The 15784-nt window shown below is 40.3% G+C and overlaps 1 protein-coding gene across 1 annotated transcript in view; it reads left to right on the top strand.

Moving 5' to 3' along the window:
• Positions 1 to 7940: 7940 nt before the first annotated feature.
• The window catches only part of LOC122560438 (protein disulfide-isomerase-like), a 39334-nt gene continuing 31490 nt past the window's right edge, over positions 7941 to 15784 (top strand). Inside the window, exon 1 of the mRNA XM_043711071.1 lies at positions 7941 to 8151. Within this exon, the coding sequence (XP_043567006.1) occupies positions 7941 to 8151 (211 nt within the window). The remainder of the gene's footprint in view (positions 8152 to 15784) is intronic.

Here is a 15784-nt window from a genome sequence, read left to right as displayed (position 1 = left end):
AAAACAAACAGATACTGCATTTGCTTCTTGGAATAAATAATGACTCCTTTACATTTGAGCAATAAATTTGCAGTCAATGGCTTGATATCGTTACACAGCTATTATGAATCCAGTAAGTATTATTATCAGACAAGTTAAATCCCAGTATGAAATCTGGCCTCATAGATCAGATTTGGTTTTGGTTTTATTTAACAGGGTGGTTTTTCATAGAAACATGGAGCACATAATGCTGCAGCTTTGATTTTAACAATAAAACAGAAGTTTATTCAGCAAAAGAAATTAAGATCAATTAGAATAAACCAAGTTACATGCATTTAACACAATCTGAAGGATTTCAAAATACACAGTAAAATGTATTCTATCCCAACACCATCACTTTACCGTGCTTAAATGCCAGAGAGAATCCCCTTCTCTATCACTCCTGTGGATTTGACTTAACCTTTTCATTCAGTCTGAGGTTTTGAAAATTTAATGGTCTCTTCCTTGATTCATTGCACAACTGAGCTTAGACTTTCTCAGTTTCAAGTAACCCTTCAGGGTAACAAACAAACACTTCTGATCTGATCTGGTAACAAACAAACACTTCTGATCTACATTAAGGGTTTCCAACAAAAACCCTTAAACTGGGGTAACTTATTTCCTAATTGTTCTGAACTGCCTCCCTTCTTCATGTGAAACTCTGCTCTTACATTTAACTCCAACCAGGACTTCTACAAACTGACATGAAAGCTTTCCAAGCTATGAGTCTTTTATCTAAGCAAAACAAAAAATGTTCATTCTTTTGAACTGAAAGCTAGATAATCACAAAACCATGCAAATAAATTCTCATCCACACCAGAAACTATCTCACTCATACGAGTGTAACAAAAAAAGGCTCCAGAAATACTAACAAGTTAATGTTTAAACCTCCTCACAACACAGATTGAAATCCACATGCCATTAACACAAATAACTAAAATAAGTGATATTCAAATGCATATAAATCAGATGTTTTGCATCACACAGCTCACACCTATTGGAATTGTGAGCCAAGAATTCCTAATTGGTTTGTTATGACCAATGCTGCACTGCTATAATAAGCTGAAGTTGATATTCCTTGTTCTCAATATCATCGTCTTCAACTTTGGAAAACTGCTGCTTCTCTGCCAGCTCTTTGGCATCCATCAGGCCCAATCTTTGCCTGCTCTAGTTGGGCAGAAGCAACAAGGATTAAGTAGCACACTCTGCCTGGACTGTACTGCACACCGATCCAAGAATTAGAACCTCATCCTCAGAAGGCATATTGTCTTGTCTTGTTAAAAGAATGGGCTGCATTCGATCTACAGTAAGTCTCCATCAGGGGTTTATATAACAGAATCATTATCCATGATTGCACAAGGTAATCCTTGACTCCCAGCAGCCATACTTCTAAGACTTCTAATCCTTGAAATGAAGCAGGAATATGCAAGTTCCCAAGGATATAGGCATCATGGCAACTTACAGTGTATTTGATGCAGACCTCTAAGATGGTGGTGGGAATGATCAGAGATGACTTGTACATGCAGGGAATCTATGCAGGTTATTTTGGTAAAGCCTATGGCCAGGGCAGCGACACTGACATTATCCTATGCAAGCAGGATGAAGCATGTGATCTGGCACAAATTGCATTGGTAACAGCCTTGATACACCTGTGGGTTAAAGAGTGAGACATTCTGCACAGTTCCCCAGTGGATCCTGGGAAGCAGCAGTAGCATAACAATTTTACACAGCAGACACCTTGCTGGCCATTGGGGTTTTCAATGCTTCAGATCCCAGGTCCTGCTCCAGGAGATGGCACAGTTCTGTGATGGTGTTCCATATCCTTAGTCTACAAAGACAGTGCATCTGGTTCATCTGGAGGGAATAGCACTGAGAACAATGGACGCTGTGCCTCCTGTACTTCCTGCACATCCTGAGGGGTCCAATATCTATGATCTCTTCACGGGGAGGCTGTTCAACAGTTGCTGGTGATTGCTGCTGGTGCTGGGTTTGCTGGTGCACTCTGTTCCTCCTCAATGTCTTGGCACCTTTGTTGCATAGTGGCAACAGCAAGGATTACCCCAGCTGTAGCTTGGCCACAATTCCAATTTATCTATGTGGGGAGCATCAGAAACATAACAGGCCTTTAGTGACAGTTTGGTGATTTACTGATACAGTGGAACATCTGCATTGTCAAAAGGAGGACTATGAGATGCCTCTACATGGAGCTCTAACATATTGTAATGCATGCAGCACAAGTTGTAAATGCTGTATGAATACTGAAAGCTTGTCCTCTCATGTTTCCTTGAAAGGCAGCCCTACATACAATAGCATGTTGTCAAATATTTATAGTCCAAAGTCATAGGAAATCAGATCTGTGCCCTTGTGCAGCTAATGAAATCTTGGACTGTCTTTGTGAATTTTAGCCCACAGGTGACATTTGTAAGATCACCTCTGATTACTGCTGCTTTACAGAAATGGCTATGATCAATTCTTAATGATTAATGATGTGGTCAAAGATTGCTTGTGACTAGGATTTGTATTCCACGTAAGAACTGAAAAAAACTGTGGATGCTGTAAATCAGAAACAAAAACAGAAATTGCTGGAAAAGCTCAGCAGGTCTAATAGCATCTGTGCAGAGAAATCAGAGTTAGTGTTTCAGGTTGAGTTACCCTTCCTCAGAATTTCTAGCAATTTCTGGTTTTTGTTTGCATTCCACATAGCTGGCCACAGCACACATGTTACATGCAGAATTCTATGATTACAAATATCTTAAACCTCTACATTGTGTTAGTGCCTAATTAATGTAATTGCTCCTTGAAGGGCTTACATCACTTAAAAGTAGAGCCTACTTTTGCGGGCCAAAAATACCTCTTACTCTGCCCTGCCTGAGTGTGATACCAGCTATGTTTTATTTCCATTGTGCATTTGCAATTCAGGTGAAGATGGGAGGCAGCACAGGCCATACTTGACAAGGTATGTCACAGACTGAGCCTGTTAAACTAAATGATCAACACACTCCAAACCTTCACATTCCTTTCTTTGTTACATTCCGAGCAACTCAATTCAGAGCTTCCTTACATTCCCACCAATTCTTTGATTTAAATCTTTATCTCCCACAATACCTACTGATTCCCACAACATGCAGCTTAGCCATGCCAACCATCATGAGGTGCTGTCCCCACCCCTCTGATGCCAGGGTGGTGTTGAGTATCGATGATCTCACCACCCTCTCAGTGGTACCTGATTTCCTCTGAAGCACTATCATCTCCCAGATGTCTTGAATTGGCTCCTGTCACAATCGTTGTCCCTTCAGGATAAAAGCATACTGCCTCAAATCCCCACAATTAATTTCCTCAACTTGCTCATCACAGCAGTGGCCCCTAGTAATCCCTTCTCTCTTGACTTTTAGTGAGCAGACTCCTAGGACTGATCATGTCCAAGCTCCTGGACTGTTATGATGGGGAATCTCTGGTGTTGACCTCTGCAAGTTGCTGACTGACCATGTCCAAGCCCCTGGACTGAGATCAGGAGATATAGTAGACTGACTGTCATGCAGACCCCTGACTGATAACAGAACCCTTGACTAGGACTGGTAGAACATAGAACATAGAACAATACAGCGCAGAACAGGCCCTTCGGCCCTGGATGTTGCGCTGATCTGTGAACTATTCTCAGTTCGTCCCCCTACACTATCCCAAAATCATCCATGTGCTTATCTAAGGATTGTTTAAATCTCCCTAATGTGGCTGACTTGACTACATTAGCAGGTAGGGCATTCCATGCTCTTACCACTCTCTGTGTAAAGAACCTGTCTCTGACATCTGTCTTAAATCTATCAACCCTCAATTTGTAGTTATGCCCTCTTGTACAAGCTGACGTCATCATCCTTGGAAAAAGTCTTTCACTGTCTACCCTATCTAATCCTCTGATCATCTTGTATGTCTCTATCAAATTCCCCCTTTAGCCTTCTTCTTTCCAATGAGAACAGAACTAGTCCTCTTAGATTTTGAGACCTGGCCATTTTCTCTGAGTCTATTCAGTGTGTTTGCTGTGTATGCACATCCTGTAAATATGATACTATTGTAGCATGGTGCCACAGAACAATCTTCCTAACCCATTGACTGATCATTGCTGGCAGCCTGGCATTAAGTTTGCAAGGCAAAGCAAGACTAATATGCTATGAACTTGTAAATTCTGAATGAGGCAGCATAGCAGAAAAAGGCATGACGAGGCAAGGCAGAAATATAGTGAGCATCTATGTAAGCTCAAACTGAGTGAGTGCTAAGAAAGCTGAGAGCCCTGAGATGTGCCTTGTTCTGTGAGATGGGTGGTTGCCCCTGTGTACAGGGTGATCTGGCTGCAGAATTACAATGAAAGGTGTTAGTGAGCTACAAAGTGCGGTATACAAGTGGTGAGTTATTTCATACTCAAGTCAGAGATAGAACATAGAACAATACAGCACAGAACAGGCCCTTCGGCCCACGATGTTGTGCCGAACATTTGTCCTAGCTTAAGCACCTATCCATGTACCTATCCAATTGCCGCTTAAAGGTCACCAATGATTCTGACTCTGCCACTCCCACAGGCAGCGCATTCCATGCCCCCACCACTCTCTGGGTAAAAAACCTACCCCTGACATCCCCCCATACCTTCCACCCTTCACCTTAAATTTATGTGCCCTTGTAACACTCTGTTGTACCCAGGGAAAAAGTTTCTGACTGTCTACTCTATCTATTCCCCTGATCATCTTATAAACCTCTATCAAGTCACCCCTCATCCTTCGCCGTTCCAGTAAGAAAAGGCCTAGCACTCTCAACCTATCCTCGTACGACCTATTCTCCATTCCAGGCAACATCCTGGTAAATCTCCTCTGCACCGTCTCCAAAGCTTCCACATCTTCCCTAAAGTGAGGCGACCAGAATTGCACACAGTACTCCAAATGTGGCCTTACCAAGGTCCTGTACAGCTGCAACATCACCTCACGACTCTTGAATTCAATCCCTCTTCTAATGAACGCTAATACACAATAGGCCTTCTTACAAGCTCTATCCAACTGAGTGGCAACTTTCAAAGAGCTATAAACATAGACCCCAAGATCCCTCTGCTTCTCCACCTTACTAAGAACCCTACTATTAACCCTGTATTCCGCAACCTCACACTTGATGCACCATGAGGATGTGGTAAGGTTGCAACGTGTTCAATCTTCGTGAAGTGAGTGCTGGTGGTTGCTGCTTATGAAGTGTGTCCTGAGATGTTGGGGACTGCAGGTCAAGATGGAGGTGAAGAGGTGGAAGCAGAAAACAGGAGACACTCAATCTTTCCAATCGAGAATTGTCACTGTTTAGTTTCTCTCCACTGCCTGGTAAAATAACAATGTTCATACAAAAACATATAAGGCAAGAATAAATAATTATAGTATGCAAATGTTGGTAAATAGGTCTCCCACTGCTCACCAGCAACTTCCTCCTCTCACCATTAAAATCTTGGGTGGAAAATCTCAATGTTGAGAACCAAATGTTTGAAATACCTGAATTCTTAATGGTAGTTAGTATCTATTTTATAATTTTATGATACCGTAACTCATACTTCTTTATCCTTGTGTTTTAAGTAAAGAATATGATAAAAAGGAATGCAGATTAAATAAGTTGGATTTTTCATGGTTTAGAAACAGTCTCTAAGCCACTTACACATTCATGGGCCAGGATTCCAAGGCTTTTGTCCAGTGGGAGTGGAGTGTGGGATGTGTTACAATGTGAAAATTATAATAACCTACATGTATTGGGCATGCTCCTGGCCACTACAATTTTTATGACAATGTATCATACCAATTAAGACTGATAAAATATTACAAAACAATATTTACTTCAAATCAGATGAGGCAGCAATCACTGGGAAAGATCTCAACTTGTCAGAAAAGGGAAAGATAATTTCTTAACATTCTTTGCGCTCAATGAGGAGCAGGAGTACTCCTCCTGGAATTTGCAGGGAATCCCTAGACTTCCTACACTCTGACCTCTACAACTCCTCACTGTGATTGCCTCTGGCCACTACTTCTGCTGACTGCAGGGTTTGTTCCCAACCGTGACTCTGGTTGTGATGGCATCATGGTAATGTCACTGGATGAGCCAGGCCAAAACAGAAATTGCTGGAGAAACTCAGCAGGCCTGGCATCATCTGTGGATAAAAGGCAAAGTTAACATTTTGAGTCCAGTGATCCTTCTTCAGAACTTGGGAGGTGCGTTTGAATCCCACCATAGCAGTTGATGAAATTTGAATTCAATAAAAATCTAGATTAGAGACCCTGACCTAATGGTAACCACTGTCGAAAGTTGTAAAAGCCAACCTGGTTCACTCCTGTCCTGTTGGAAAGGCAATCTGCTCACCTTATCTGGTCTGGCTGCATGTGACTCCAGATCCACAGCAATGGGGTTGATTCTTAATTACCTGCTTGGTAGCTAGGAATGGGCAATCAATGCTGGTCAACAATGCCCACGTCTCATGAATACATTTTAAAAACAAGTCCAAAACCTGTTGCATTCTTTCATCTTCTCCAATCTTTAAAACTCTCTCAATTCATCATCTTTGAACTTGATTTAAGAAAGGAGGATAGACAATCAGGAACGACGTGGTAACTGAGATGTGATGAGAGGAGGCAGTCCCAAGAGACAACAATTGAGCAGAGAATGATAACAGGGGCCTTTGTTTAAATGTGGAGCCAGGAAAAGCAGATTGTTTCTATCGTGTTCTCTGGTCAGAAAATGTTTTTAAAAGTGTTCCTTTTTGTCATGGTTCTTTTAAGGACTGGAGGTTAGGCAGCATGGAAACCAGTTTTCCTAAATGCCACCAGTCCAGTGCTGTCTAGGCCAAGCCAATTCAATGGAAAGGGCATCAAACAAATAGAAGCCACTTTATTTGTATTTCTTAAGTTTCTAACACCTATTTCTGACATGGACATCGGGCATCACTTTTTGTGCCAATACCATTAAGGCAAGTGGTTCTTCCATATGGGATACTTGTTATATCATGAACCATAAGCATTCTAGACCCTTTAAAAATTAATGGCTGGTTTCTGATAGCTCTATGTGTTATATGCATGCTTAGAGATGGATGGGGAGTCGGGCTTTGTAACCAGCACTTTCATTGAACAATAAATATGCAAAAGAGGGACTTGCCAATGATGTTACCAGCTTTCCAATCGACAGATGCTTCCCTTAGTACCACACTATTTGCACAGAAATGATTGTGAAATTAATGGTTGTTTCAGAATCAGGCACTAAACTTAATTTTAAAGGGCCACATAAAACTGGCTGAAATATTGTATACTCTCTGATTTGACTTGATTAGATTTAATGTCAGTGGGTTCTGCTACAAGGACTTTGAATGTCTCTAGCACGAACAGTTCTGAACTGACATATCAGCATGAGCTGTCGTGGGTTGTTTATTTTCTTCCTTTATCAAGAAAACTTCACCAGTTTAACAAGTGCAGTATTAAATTCCACCATGTGAAATGGTCACCCTGCAGAACACAAATGTGACAAATCCAACTATCAGAAAATAACGATTCTTTGAATTCCAGGGATATGTAGTATTTCTACTAAACAGTCAATAGACAATAATCTAAGTATTTATTTTGCAATAGGATGGTCATCTCTTGTTGTTGGGGCAAGTGTAGTAAGTAGGGTGAATGGGGAACAAATCTAGAATTGGTTTTGTAACAGAACTAACCTTGTTTCCACAGCAAGGTCAAACTATAGTGTTTCATCATAGTTTAAAGAGGTTGATTGTCGATGGGTTATCAAGCCATTTGTAAAAGAAATAGCTGCACAGGGCACGAGTTATTTGCTTTGGCTATCTTGAGATTTTGTGAAAAATGATGTAGCTGTCGGTGAAACCTGAAGAGTGATTGAATTTTCAGCTCTGACTTGCTTCCAGCCACAACATGCGAATTTCAGTTTTTGTGCTTCTTTTACCAACATGTTTATCTTCAGTCTGGGCTGAGCACAATGCGAAAAATGAAAAGGAAAGACATGACACCAAAACACAAAAAGTCAAAAAGCCCAAGATTAAAGAAAATCAAAGTGTCCTTGTGCTGAACAAAGGCAATTTTGACAGAGCGTTGAAAGAAAGCACGTTCCTCCTTGTGAACTTCTGTAAGTTTATTCAACTTGAAGTTAAGTAGAACATGCTTAGTGTCTTTAAGTCTTCTAAATGAATTAAGAGCACAACTTTTACTTTTAGGTGTGAATATTTATCAGATTGGTTATAGTTATGTTGGAATCCACTTTACTAAACTCCAAAATTTAATTTATTGCAGTAATTGTCCTGTTGCATTTGATTTTTAGCACTTTCTAGGCACCTGTTAAACACCTGTTGTTATACCATGTGCAACTTATGATTACCGGCAAATGAAAAAAAGCTTCAAGGACATTTGAAATATAACAGCTTCTAACTAACATAATCTGTAAATGCATTATATGCTACTTGATGTAATTTGGAAAAGTGTTTTTTTTTAAATCAATTAATATCCTGCTAAAGCACCTCTTTATCAATTAGCCCCAGATGTAGCATTCCCATCTCAGTACGTATATAAACGAGTAAAACATTTCATTTGGTTTGCCACAGCAGCAGAGGAAATTATACTGAAAATGTTATTTTTTATATTGCTAAGAGTTACATTCCTATTTATCTTCTTGAAATCAGCTCATTTGTTATTTCTTCAAATTACAACACTGCAATTGAATTTGATTATATTAATTGTAGTGAACTGTCATAGGAGCACAGAAAGAAATATAGGTAATTAAGGCCCTCTGGCCTGTTCTGTACTTAATGAGATAATAGCTAATCTGCAACCTGACTCTAGCTGGCCTCACATTACTTAATACCTTTAGTTAATAAAAATCTGTTAACCTCAGACTTCAAATTTACAATTGACTTGGCATCAATTGCAGTTTGTGGAAAAGTGTACCAAACTTTGAACACTTTTTGCTGGTTAAAGCTTTTTAAAAATTTCATTCCTGAAATGTCTGCCTCTAATGTTTAGACTATGTCCCGTGGTTCGAGACTCTCCAACTGATAGAAATTGTTTGTCTCTATCCAATCCAGCAGTTCTCCATAACATCCTGAAAACTCCTTAACTTGTAAATGCCAGAGTGTGCAAAGCTCTTTCTGCAATCTGTCTTTGTAATTTAACTCTTAGATATCATTCAGGTAAATCTGGACTGCTCTCCCTCCAAGGCGAATATAACCCTTTCTAAGATTGTGGCACCTAAAACTTATACATATTCTGACACCTTCGGTCTCACCCAGGCCTTGTGTCATTTGCACCATGTTCTCACTGTATTGCTTGTGTCTTCTGCTTTCCTCTTCCTGCCTGTACTCAGATGACAACTGGTTAATTGCAGTCTTGAAAATCCAGGCCAACAGCATTTCTGGGGTTATTGATATCTGAGCTCCATTACAAAAAGGATGTTATTAAACTGGAAAGAGTGCAGAAGGAATTGCCAGAATGTTGCCAGGATGCAAGGGTCTGAGTGATAGGAAGAGGTTGGACAAAGTAGGACCTTTTTCTTTCGAGCGTAGGAGACTGAGAGGGTATCTGATAGAAGCGTGTAAGATCATGAGAGGCATGGATAGGGTGAATGCACTCAATCTTTTTCCCAGTCTTAGGGAATCAAGGACTAGAGGGCACCAGTTTAAGGTTAGGGGGGAAATAATAAAAAGGAACTTGAAAGGCAACCTTTTTGCACAGAGGGTAGTATGCATATGGAAAGAGTTGCCAGCGAAAGGGGTTGAGGCGTGTACATTAACAACATTTAAAAGGCATTTGGATAAATACATGGACAGGAATGGTTTAGAAGGATTTGGGCCGAGTGCAGGGAAATGGGGTCAGCATTGATGGACATTTCCATCGGCATGGACTAGTTTGAGCCAAAGGGCCTGTTTTCATGCTGGACAATATGCAGCATGTTTATTTTCCATTATAAATGTTTAAGATGCAAAGCTGACAGTAAACATTCAATCAAGCTGAAGCTGTCTCAGACTGAATCTTTCTCCACATGCAATAGTAATCAGTGATTGGTTAGAAAATGAATCCTGTTTGAGTTTCTTTATATAACGGTATTCTTTCTTTACTACAGTAATGCACACAGAGATGATTAAATCTAATTGTCAAATATTAAAATTTGAAGAAATAACTTTTTATAATCACATTCCTATTAATGGGGGTTCAGAGAATCATAGAATGAAAGAACACATTTGGCCTTTGAAACCATAATCCATTTAGTCCTACTCTCTGCCCCGTCCTTGTTCTTTCATGATAAACCTACAAATATTTATTTTAATCTTTATCAAAAGTACCAATGTCAACACAAGAGATAGGAGCAAAAGTCGAATCGACAATCTTTTCAGTCTGCTTCACTATTCAATATGATCATATTTGCTCTTTGACTTCAACTCTTGCTCACTCTCCATATACCTTGATACCCTGAAAGACCAAAATTTTGTCTAGCCTATCCTTAAATGTAATTGAAGATGAAACATTTATATTCTCTACCCTCTGGGGAGAATTCTAAAGATACATAACCTATTGTTTGATTGAATTTTTCCTTATCTTAGTCTTAAATACTCAACATCTTAACGTGAGACTGTGCCCATATTCTAGATTCTCTAGTAATGGGAAATCTTCTTAGTGTCTATTGTGTTAATTTCTTTTATCATGCTGAATGTTTCAATGAGATCACATCTCATTCTTCGAAACTTCAGAACATATAGCCGAATTTATTCAATCTTTCACCACAGATCAACCCTCCCATCCCAGAAACCAATCTAGAGAACTTCATCCCTCAAGGCAACTATAGCCTTCCTTACATATGGAGACCAAGAATGTACACAGAACACCAGGTGTACTCTAATCAAAGTCCTCTAAAATAGGAAGAAACAGTTCTGAAGAAGACTCATATTTGACTCAAAATATTAACTCTGTTTCTCTCTCCACAGCTGTTGCCTGACCTGCAGATTTTTTCAAACACTTGCTGTTGTTATTGTCACAAGAATTATTTATTCCAGTATTCTAATCCCTTTCAATAAAGGCCAAGAAACAAAAGCAATTTATCTTCCTAATTGCTTGCTGTATTTGATTTTTTGTTTATTTGTTCAATAATGGCCAACATTTATTGCCCATCTGTAATTGCCTTTGAACAGGTAGCAATGAACTGCTTACATAAACAGTTCAGTCCTTAAGGTACATACCATTATGTTAAGAGGGGGATTCCAAGATTTTGGCTCCGTGACAGTGAAAGATTGGCAATATATTTACAAGTCACAATAGTGTGTGGCTTTGAGAGGAACTTTCAGATGGTGGTGTTCACATGAATCTGCTGTTCTTGTCTTTCCAGGTGGCAAAGGTTGCAGGCTTGGAAGCTGCTGTCAGAGGAGTCTTAGTGAGATATTGCAGTGCATCCTATAGATGGTACACACTGCTACTGTTGTGAATCAGTGGTGAAGGGGGACAGTGTTGAAGATGGTGGGTGGGGTGCCAATTAAGGCTGCTTTGTTCTGGCTAGTGTTAAGCTTCTTGATTATTGCCCAAGCTGTAACTATTCAGACAAGTGCCAGAAAATAGGATTAGAACAGATGGATATCTGATGAATAATGTGGACAGAATGGGCTGAAAGGCCTCATTCCATACTATAAAACCTCCATAACTCTAAAACAAATGTAGAATATGCCAAACTACTCTTGGCATCTCTTGTTGATAGGGGACAGACATTACAGAGAGAGAATGTATGTTACTCACCTTGTATTCCTAGTTTGTGACCCACTCTTCTAGCCCTAATTCAGTTTGTGGACAATGGAAACCTTCATAACATTGATACTCGGGGTAAGCGGTGATGATATTGCCATTATGTAACATGGGAAATGGTTAAATTCTCTCTTGTTTGAGGTAGTCAGTGCCTGATATTTGCGTAATATAAATATTGCTTGCCAATTATCAGCCCAAGCCTGGATATTTTCCAAATCTTGCCGAATATGGACATGGAGTAATTCGTTATTGCAAATTGTACCGCATGTCATCAGCCACTATCCCCACTTCTGCTCTTATGATTAAGGGAAGGGCATTGATATAGGTAGTTAAACCTAGGATACTATCCTGCAGTGCTGTCCTGGACTGAGATGATTGACCTGCCTGAAACGGTTAAGAAAAGATTTACACAGGTGTTGCCTGAGTCGGAGGGCTTGAGCTATAGGGAGACGGTGAATAGTATGTGGCTATTTTCCCTGGACAGTTGGAGGCTGACCCTATAGAGGTTTATAAAATCATGAGGGACATGGATAGGAAAAATAGCCAAGGTCTTTTCCCCAGGTTAAGGGAATTAGAGGGCATTGGTTTAAGGTGAGAGGGGAAGGATCTAGAAGGGACCAAAGGAGCAACTTTTTCACTCAGAGTGATGCATGTATGGAATGAGCTGCCAGAGGAAGTGATGGAGGGTGGTGCAATTACAATGTTTAAGAGGCATCTGGGTGAGTGCACGAATAGGAGTGGTTTATAGGGATATGTGCCAAATGCTGACAAATGGGACTGGATTAATTTAGGATATCTGGTCAGTATGGACAAGTTGGACCAAAGCGTCTGTTTCCGTTCTGTACACTCTATAATGCTATGACCTCCAACAACCACAACAATCTTTGTTCATGTGAGGAATGTCACCGACCAGCAGAGATTTTTCCCTGATTGCAATTGAGTTGAGCTTTGCTAATCTTCTTGATGCTACACCCAGTCAAATGGTGCTTTGATGTCCAGAGCAGTCACTTTTACCCTACTTCTGGAATTCAGTTCTTTTGCCCATGATTGAACCAAGGCTGTAATGAGGTCAGAAGTTGGGTGACTCTGGTGTGACTCAAACTGAGTCTGAGTAGGATATTATTTGCAGGTGCCCATTGATAGCATTGCTAATAACCTCTTGCATCAATTTGCTGAAGATTAACTAATGGCATAATTGGATGGACTGGATGTGTCCTGCTTTTTATGGGCAAGATATAGTTGGGCAAATTTCTACATTGCCTGATAGACGTCAGTGTTGCAACTGTTCTGTAATTGCTTGGCTAGTTATGGAATACAAATCTTCAGTACTATTGCTAGAATGTAGGAAGGGTCCATAGCCTTTGCAGTATTTAGCTTCTTCAGCCATTTCTTGATAGCAAATGAATTGGATTGAATTGGTTGAATACTAACATCAGTGATGCTAGTGTAGATAAGATGGATCATCTACTGTGCATTTCTTGCTGAGGATGGATGCAAGTGCTTCAGCTTTATCTTTCATACTGATGTTCTGGGCTATACCATCATTTAGGGTGGGGCTACTTGTGGAGCCTTCTCCTGTGCTTTGTTTAATTGTTCACCATCTTTCATTATTGGATGTGATAGGATTGCAGACCTTAGATGTGTTCCATTACATATGGGATTGCCCGGCCCTTGCTGGTTTTGCAGTTTGGAACCTGAGTTATTGTTTCATATTTAGGAATGCTACTGCTATTCCTGGCATGCTCTCCTACACTTTTCATTGAGAGGGATTGGTCCAATGTTTGATGGCAATGGCAGAGTGAGGATTATGCCAGGCTATGAGTTTATGTGTTATGGCTGAATTTAGTTCTGCTGCTGATAATGACCCATTTCATCCCATGCTGCCCAATTTTGATGTGGTTGAAGTCTATGTCATTTAGCATGGTGGTAGTGTCACATAACATGATGGAGAGTATCATCACTGTGGAGATAAGACTTCACCTCCCCAAGGACTGTGCAGAGATCATTCTACCCATAATGCCATGAATAATTGTATCTGCAACAAGTACATTGAGCGGGATGAATTGAAGAGCTTTATTCCCCTCATATGGTTTGCTCACCAGCTACTGCACACTCAGTTTGGCAGCCATGTCCTTTAGGATTTAGCCAGCTCTATCAATGGTTGAGCTACCAACTACTGTTCGTGATGGATATTGAAGATAACATTTTGTATACATGCCACTCTCAGTGCTTCCTTCATTTAACATTCAAGTTGGAAGATAACAGATTCATCAGCCAAAGGCAGTAGATTCTAATTGACAGGAGGTTGCCAGTGTTTGACCTGATGCCATTAGATCTCATGGGATAGGACTCATTGTTCAGGACTCCAAGGCAACGTCGTCCCAACTGCATACCATTCTACTGCTATCCCTGCTGGATCTATCCTGCCAATGTGACAGGACATACCCAGGGATGGAAATGGTGGTATCTGAGCATTGTCTATAATCTATGATTCTATGAGTATGACTGTGTCTAGTTGCTTGACAATTCTGCCAATTTCAGCATAGGCTGCCCATATGTTTGTAAGGAAGACTTTTCAGGGTTGACATAACTGTGTTTGCATCTGGTTTTATTCTCTTTCTTAGACTTTGTAGCAGTTTAATGCAACTGAATGGTTTGCTAGGCCATTTAAAAGTCAATTACATTATTGTGGATCTGGAATCATTTGTAGGCAAGGCCAGGTAAGGATAGCCAAGGATAGTTCCTTACTCAGAGAATGTTAGTGAGCCAGATGGGACTCACTACAATCAGTAATGGTTACATAAGGCAAAAGTGAGGACGACAGATGCTGGAGATTAGAGTCGAGAGTGTGGTGCTGAAAAAGCACAGCATGTCAGGCAGCATCTGAGGAGCAGGAAAATCAATGTTTTGGGCAAAAGCCCTTCATCAGGAAGCATACATAACTCCATTGGATTAGCCCTTCAATTCCAGGTTTAGTAACTGATTTAAAGGTTCACTATCTGCCACAGTAGGATTTCAACCCTTCTCCCCAGAGCATTAACCTGGGTCTCTGGATTACTAGTCCAGTGAGATTACCTTTATGATGCCACTAACCTCCTGATCTTGTGTGAACACACCCACTTTCTTTGAATATAGACATTTATAAGTTCCTTTTATAAAATATTCTGCTTTTCTATTCTGAAGATCAAAGTGAATGATGTCACACTTTACCACATTATATTCCATCTGCCACCTTGTTTCTTAATGATTTAACATGTCACTACTTCTTTGTAGCCTCTCTCTGTCCTCCTCCCAAGTTACATTTCCACTTCATTTTTACCATCAGCAAACTTCGATATTTCACTCTCTGCCTCTTTGTCTAAGTCATGTGTATGGATTATAAACAGCATTGCTGCTTTTGATATGCTATTTGTCATAATATGAATTTAGGAACATAGGAAAAGGAGTAGACCAGTCAGCTCCTTGAGCCTCTTCTGCCATTTAATAAGATCATGGCTGATCTGAGATCTAACTCCATACATAGGCCTTTAACCCACATCCCTCAACTTCTTTTCTTAATAAACATTTATCTTATTTCAGATTTAAAACTAACAACTGATCTACCATTCACTGCCATTTATGATGAAAAGTTTGAACCTTCTACTACACTTTATGCGTCAAAGTACTTCGCAACATCTCTCCTGAGCAGTCAGGCTGTAATTCTCAGACTGTGCCCCCTAGTCCTGGAATTCCAACCAATGGAAATCCACGTCGGATGATGTGGAGTCTGTGTGGGTGGAATTGAGGAACCACAAAGGCAAAAAAACCATAATGGGAGTTATGTACAGACCTCCTAACAGTGGTCAGGACCAGGGGTGCAACATGTACCGGGAAATAGAGAAGGCATGTCAGAAAGGCAAGGTCACAGTGATATGGGAGACTTCAATATGCAGGTGGACTGGGTAAATAATGTTGCCAGTGGATCCAAAGAAAAGGAATTCATG

This window comes from Chiloscyllium plagiosum, chromosome 21 (assembly GCF_004010195.1).
Source record: "Chiloscyllium plagiosum isolate BGI_BamShark_2017 chromosome 21, ASM401019v2, whole genome shotgun sequence".
NCBI classification, from domain to species: domain Eukaryota; kingdom Metazoa; phylum Chordata; class Chondrichthyes; order Orectolobiformes; family Hemiscylliidae; genus Chiloscyllium; species Chiloscyllium plagiosum.
Note: the sequence above shows the minus strand (reverse complement) of the source record. Positions and strands in the feature narration are given on the sequence as shown.